The 6,314-nt window shown below is 69.1% G+C and overlaps 1 protein-coding gene across 1 annotated transcript in view; it reads right to left on the minus strand.

The window, feature by feature from the left end:
• drap1 (DR1-associated protein 1 (negative cofactor 2 alpha)) overlaps window positions 1–6,292 on the minus strand; it is a 31,680-nt gene extending 25,388 nt beyond the window's left edge. Inside the window, exon 1 of the mRNA XM_085976216.1 lies at window positions 6,161–6,292. Coding sequence (XP_085832342.1) covers window positions 6,161–6,202 — 42 coding nt within the window. The 5' untranslated portion in view covers window positions 6,203–6,292. The remainder of the gene's footprint in view (window positions 1–6,160) is intronic.
• Between the last annotated feature and the right edge of the window lie 22 nt (window positions 6,293–6,314).

The following is a 6,314-nucleotide window of genomic DNA, read 5'->3' on the forward strand; positions in this document are numbered from 1 at the left end:
TCTCTCTCTCTCTCTCTCCCCCAGTCTCTCTCTCTCTCTCTCTCTCTCTCCCCCAGTCTCTCTCTCTCTCTCCCCCCCAGTCTCTCTCTCTCTCTCTCCCCCAGTCTCTCTCTCCTCTCTCTCTCTCCCCCCAGTCTCTCTCTCTCTCCCCCGTCTCTCTCTCTCCCCCCAGTCTCTCTCTCTCTCCCCCCAGTCTCTCTCTCTCTCTCTCCCCCAGTCTCTCTCTCTCTGTCTCTCCCCCAGTCTCTCTCTCTCTCCCCCAGTCTCTCTCTCTCTCCCCCCAGTCTCTCTCTCTCTCCCCCCAGTCTCTCTCTCTCTCCCCCCAGTCTCTCTCTCTCTCCCCCCAGTCTCTCTCTCTCTCCCCCCCCAGTCTCCTCTCTCTCCCCAGTCTCTCTCTCTCTCCCCCCAGTCTCTCTCTCCCCCCCCCAGTCTCTCTCTCCTCCCCCAGTCTCTCTCTCCTCCCCCCAGTCTCTCTCCTCCCCCCAGTCTCTCTCTCTCCCCCCCCAGTCTCTCTCTCTCCTCCCCCAGTCTCTCTCTCTCTCCCCCCAGTCTCTCTCTCCCCCCAGTCTCTCTCTCTCCTCCCCAGTCTCTCTCTCCCCCCAGTCTCTCTCTCTCTCCCCCAGTCTCTCTCTCTCTCCCCCAGTCTCTCTCTCTCTCCCCCCAGTCTCTCTCTCTCCCCTCTCTCTCTCCCCCCAGTCTCTCTCTCTCTCCCCCCCCAGTCTCTCTCTCTCTCTCCCCCAGTCTCTCTCTCTCCCCCCCCAGTCTCTCTCTCTCTCCCCCCAGTCTCTCTCTCTCTCCCCCAGTCTCTCTCTCTCTCCCCCCAGTCTCTCTCTCTCTCCCCCCAGTCTCTCTCTCTCTCTCCCCCCAGTCTCTCTCTCTCCCCCCCCAGTCTCTCTCTCTCCCCCCCAGTCCTCTCTCTCTCCCCCCAGTCTCTCTCTCTCCCCCCCCTCTCTCTCAGTCTCTCTCCCCCCCCAGTCTCTCTCTCTCCTCCCCCCCCAGTCTCTCTCTCTCCCCGCCCCCAGTTTCTCTCTCTCCCCCCCCAGTCTCTCTCTCCCCCCCCCCAGTCTCTCTCTCCCCCCCCCCAGTCTCTCTCTCCCCCCCCCAGTCTCTCTCTCCCCCCCCCAGTCTCTCTCTCCCCCCCCCAGTCTCTCTCTCCCCCCCCCAGTCTCTCTCTCCCCCCCCCAGTCTCTCTCCCCCCCCCACTCTCTCTCCCCCCCCCCCGTCTCTCTCCCCCCCCCCAGTCTCTCTCCCCCCCCAGTCTCTCTCCCCCCCCCAGTCTCTCTCTCTCCCCCCCCCAGTCTCTCTCCCCCCCCCAGTCTCTCTCTCTCCCCCCCCCAGTCTCTCTCTCCCCCCAGTCTCTCTCTCTCCCCCCCAGTCTCTCTCTCTCCCCCCCCCCAGTCTCTCTCTCCCCCCCCAGTCTCTCTCTCCCCCCCCAGTCTCTCTCTCCCCCCCCCAGTCTCTCTCCCCCCCCCACTCTCTCTCTCCCCCCCCAGTCTCTCTCTCCCCCCGTCTCTCTCCCCCCCAGTCTCTCTCCCCCCCCCCCCAGTCTCTCTCTCTCCCCCCCCCCCAGTCTCTCTCCCCCCCCAGTCTCTCTCTCCCCCCCCCCCAGTCTCTCTCTCCCCCCCCCCCCAGTCTCTCTCTCTCCCCCCAGTCTCTCTCTCCCCCCCCCCAGTCTCTCTCTCCCCCCCCCCAGTCTCTCTCTCTCCCCCCCCGTGTCTCTCTCTCTCCCCCCCCCAGTCTCTCTCTCTCCCCCCCCAGTCTCTCTCTCTCCCCCCCCCCAGTCTCTCTCTCTCCCCCCCCCCCAGTCTCTCTCTCTCCCCCCCCCAGTCTCTCTCTCTCCCCCCCCCAGTCTCTCTCTCCCCCCCCCAGTCTCTCTCCCCCCCCCCCAGTCTCTCTCCCCCCCCCCAGTCTCTCTCTCCACCCCCCAGTCTCTCTCTCCACCCCCCCAGTCTCTCTCTCCCCCCCCCCAGTCTCTCTCTCCCCCCCCCAGTCTCTCTCTCCCCCCCCAGTCTCTCTCTCCCCCCCCCAGTCTCTCTCCCCCCCCCCAGTCTCTCTCTCCCCCCCCCAGTGTCTCTCTCCCCCCCCCACTCTCTCTCTCCCCCCCCAGTCTCTCTCTCCCCCCCCAGTCTCTCTCTCCCCCCCGTCTCTCTCCCCCCCCAGTCTCTCTCCCCCCCCAGTCTCTCTCTCCCCCCCCGTCTCTCTCCCCCCCCCAGTCTCTCTCTCTCCCCCCCCCAGTCTCTCTCTCTCCCCCCCCCCCAGTCTCTCTCTCTCCCCCCCCCAGTCTCTCTCTCCCCCCAGTCTCTCTCTCTCCCCCAGTCTCTCTCTCTCCCCCCCCCCAGTCTCTCTCTCCCCCCCAGTCTCTCTCTCCCCCCCGTCTCTCTCCCCCCCAGTCTCTCTCCCCCCCCCCCCAGTCTCTCTCTCTCCCCCCCCCCAGTCTCTCTCCCCCCCCAGTCTCTCTCTCTCCCCCCCCCAGTCTCTCTCTCTCCCCCCCCCAGTCTCTCTCTCTCCCCCCAGTCTCTCTCTCTCCCCCCCCCAGTCTCTCTCTCTCCCCCCCCCCAGTCTCTCTCTCTCCCCCCCCCCAGTCTCTCTCTCTCCCCCCCCCAGTCTCTCTCTCTCCCCCCCCCCCAAGTCTCTCTCTCTCCCCCCCCAGTCTCTCTCTCTCCCCCCCCAGTCTCTCTCTCTCCCCCCCCCCCAGTCTCTCTCTCCCCCCCCCAGTCTCTCTCTCTCTCCCCCCCCCCCAGTCTCTCTCTCCCCCCCCCCCCCAGTCTCTCTCCCCCCCCCAGTCTCTCTCTCTCCCCCCCCCAGTCTCTCTCTCTCCCCCCCCCAGTCTCTCTCTCTCCCCCCCCAGTCTCTCTCTCTCCCCCCCCCCCAGTCTCTCTCTCCCCCCCCCCCCCCAGTCTCTCTCTCCCCCCCCCCGTCTCTCTCTCTCCCCCCCCAGTCTCTCTCTCTCTCCCCCCCCAGTCTCTCTCTCTCTCCCCCCCCAGTCTCTCTCCCCCCCCCCAGTCTCTCTCCCCCCCCCCAGTCTCTCTCCCCCCCCCCCAGTCTCTCTCCCCCCCAGTCTCTCTCTCTCTCCCCCCCCCAGTCTCTCTCCCCCCCCCCCAGTCTCTCTCCCCCCCCCCCCAGTCTCTCTCCCCCCCAGTCTCTCTCTCTCCCCCCCAGTCTCTCTCCCCCCCCCCCAGTCTCTCTCTCCCCCCCCCCCCAGTCTCTCTCTCTCCCCCCCCCACAGTCTCTCTCTCTCCCCCCCCCAGTCTCTCTCTCTCCCCCCCCCCAGTCTCTCTCTCTCCCCCCCCCAGTCTCTCTCTCTCTCCCCCCCCCCCAGTCTCTCTCTCTCTCCCCCCCCCCCAGTCTCTCTCTCTCCCCCCCCCAGTCTCTCTCTCTCCTCCCCCCCCCAGTCTCTCTCTCTCCCCCCCCAGTCTCTCTCTCTCCCCCCCCCAGTCTCTCTCTCTCCCCCCCCAGTCTCTCTCTCCCCCCCCCCAGTCTCTCTCTCTCCCCCCCCAGTCTCTCTCTCTCCCCCCCAGTCTCTCTCTCTCTCCCCCCCCCCAGTCTCTCTCTCTCCCCCCCCCCAGTCTCTCTCTCTCCCCCCCCCCAGTCTCTCTCTCTCCCCCCCCCAGTCTCTCTCTCTCCCCCCCCCCAGTCTCTCTCTCTCCCCCCCCCCAGTCTCTCTCTCCCCCCCCCCCAGTCTCTCTCTCTCCCCCCCCCCCCCCAGTCTCTCTCTCTCCCCCCCCCCAGTCTCTCTCTCTCCCCCCCTCCCCAGTCTCTCTCTCTCTCCCCCCCCCCAGTCTCTCTCTCTCCCCCCCCCCCAGTCTCTCTCTCTCCTCCCCCCCCCAGTCTCTCTCTCTCCCCCCCCAGTCTCTCTCTCTCCCCCCCCCAGTCTCTCTCTCCCCCCCCCCAGTCTCTCTCTCTCCCCCCCCCCAGTCTCTCTCTCTCCCCCCCCCCAGTCTCTCTCTCTCTCCCCCCCCCCAGTCTCTCTCTCTCCCCCCCCCAGTCTCTCTCTCTCCCCCCCCCCAGTCTCTCTCTCTCCCCCCCCCCAGTCTCTCTCCCCCCCCCCCCAGTCTCTCTCCCCCCCCCCAGTCTCTCTCTCTCCCCCCCCCCCCCAGTCTCTCTCCCCCCCCCCCCAGTCTCTCTCCCCCCCCCAGTCTCTCTCTCTCCCCCCCCCCCCCAGTCTCTCTCCCCCCCCCCCCAGTCTCTCTCTCCCCCCCCCCAGTCTCTCTCCCCCCCCCAGTCTCTCTCTCCCCCCCCCCCCCAGTCTCTCTCTCCCCCCCCCCAGTCTCTCTCTCCCCCCCCCCCCAGTCTCTCTCTCTCCCCCCCCCCCAGTCTCTCTCTCTCCCCCCCCCCCAGTCTCTCTCTCTCCCCCCCCCCCAGTCTCTCTCTCTCCCCCCCCCCAGTCTCTCTCTCTCCCCCCCCCAGTCTCTCTCTCTCCCCCCCCCCAGTCTCTCTCTCACCCCCCCCCAGTCTCTCTCCCCCCCCCCCCCAGTCTCTCTCCCCCCCCCCCCCAGTCTCTCTCTCCCCCCCCCCCCCAGTCTCTCTCTCCCCCCCCCCCCAGTCTCTCTCTCCCCCCCCCCCAGTCTCTCTCTCTCCCCCCCCCCCAGTCTCTCTCTCTCCCCCCCCCCCAGTCTCTCTCTCTCCCCCCCCCAGTCTCTCTCCCACCCCCCCCCCAGTCTCTCTCCCCCCCCCCCCCCAGTCTCTCTCCCCCCCCCCCCAGTCTCTCTCCCCCCCCCCAGTCTCTCTCTCCCCCCCCCCCCAGTCTCTCTCTCTCCCCCCCCCCAGTCTCTCTCTCCCCCCCCCCCCCCCAGTCTCTCTCTCCCCCCCCCCAGTCTCTCTCTCCCCCCCCCCAGTCTCTCTCTCCCCCCCCCCAGTCTCTCTCCCCCCCCCCAGTCTCTCTCCCCCCCCAGTCTCTCTCCCCCCCCCCCAGTCTCTCTCCCCCCCCCCCCCAGTCTCTCTCCCCCCCCCCCCAGTCTCTCTCCCCCCCCCAGTCTCTCTCCCCCCCCCCCCCCAGTCTCTCTCCCCCCCCCCCAGTCTCTCTCCCCCCCCCCCCAGTCTCTCTCCCCCCCCCCCCAGTCTCTCTCCCCCCCCAGTCTCTCTCCCCCCCCCCAAGTCTCTCTCCCCCCCCAGTCTCTCTCCCCCCCCCAGTCTCTCTCCCCCCCCCCCCAGTCTCTCTCCCCCCCCCAGTCTCTCTCCCCCCCCCCCAGTCTCTCTCCCCCCCCCCCCAGTCTCTCCCCCCCCCCCCAGTCTCTCTCCCCCCCCCCCCAGTCTCTCTCCCCCCCCCCCAGTCTCTCTCCCCCCCCCCCAGTCTCTCTCCCCCCCCCCAGTCTCTCTCTCCCCCCCCCCCCCCAGTCTCTCTCCCCCCCCCCAGTCTCTCTCCCCCCCCCAGTCTCTCTCCCCCCCCCCCAGTCTCTCTCTCTCTCTCCCCCCCAGTCTCTCTCTCTCTCTCCCCCCCAGTCTCTCTCTCTCTCTCCCCCTAGTCTCTCTCTCTCTCTCCCTCCCCCAGTCTCTCTCTCTCCCTCCCCCCAGTCTCTCTCCCCCCCCCCCCAGTCTCTCTCCCCCCCCCCCCAGTCTCTCTCCCCCCCCAGTCTCTCTCCCCCCCCCCAAGTCTCTCTCCCCCCCCCCAGTCTCTCTCCCCCCCCCCAGTCTCTCTCCCCCCCCCCCCAGTCTCTCTCCCCCCCCCCAGTCTCTCTCCCCCCCCCCCAGTCTCTCTCCCCCCCCCCCCCAGTCTCTCCCCCCCCCCCCAGTCTCTCTCCCCCCCCCCCCCAGTCTCTCTCCCCCCCCCCCAGTCCTCTCTCCCCCCCCCCCAGTCTCTCTCTCCCCCCCCCCCCCAGTCTCTCTCCCCCCCCCAGTCTCTCTCCCCCCCCCAGTCTCTCTCCCCCCCCCAGTCTCTCTCCCCCCCCCCAGTCTCTCTCTCTCTCTCCCCCCCAGTCTCTCTCTCTCTCTCCCCCCCAGTCTCTCTCTCTCTCTCCCCCTAGTCTCTCTCTCTCTCTCCCTCCCCCAGTCTCTCTCTCTCCCTCCCCCCAGTCTCTCTCCCTCTCTCGCTCTCCCCCCAGTCTCTCTCTCTCTCTCTTTCCCCCCAGTCTCTCTCCCTCTCCCAGTCTCTCTCTCCCTCTTTCCCCCCAGTCTCTCTCTCTCTTTCCCCCAGTCTCTCTCCCTCTCCCAGTCTCTCTCTCACCGGTGGGAAGCGGGCGTTGTATTTCTTTTTCTTGGACGGCATTCTCTCCCCCGGCCTGTGTGACGGCGGCGGCGGCGCGACTCAGGGGGCGGGAGGCCCCCAGGCCCAGGTCCTTCGCTGGTGGGCGGCGCGGCGGCGGGCGGGTCAGAGGGGC

This window comes from Somniosus microcephalus, unplaced genomic scaffold (genome assembly GCF_052327205.1).
Source record: "Somniosus microcephalus isolate GS21.2 unplaced genomic scaffold, FLI_Smic_1.0 unresolved_chr2, whole genome shotgun sequence".
NCBI lineage: Eukaryota > Metazoa > Chordata > Chondrichthyes > Squaliformes > Somniosidae > Somniosus > Somniosus microcephalus.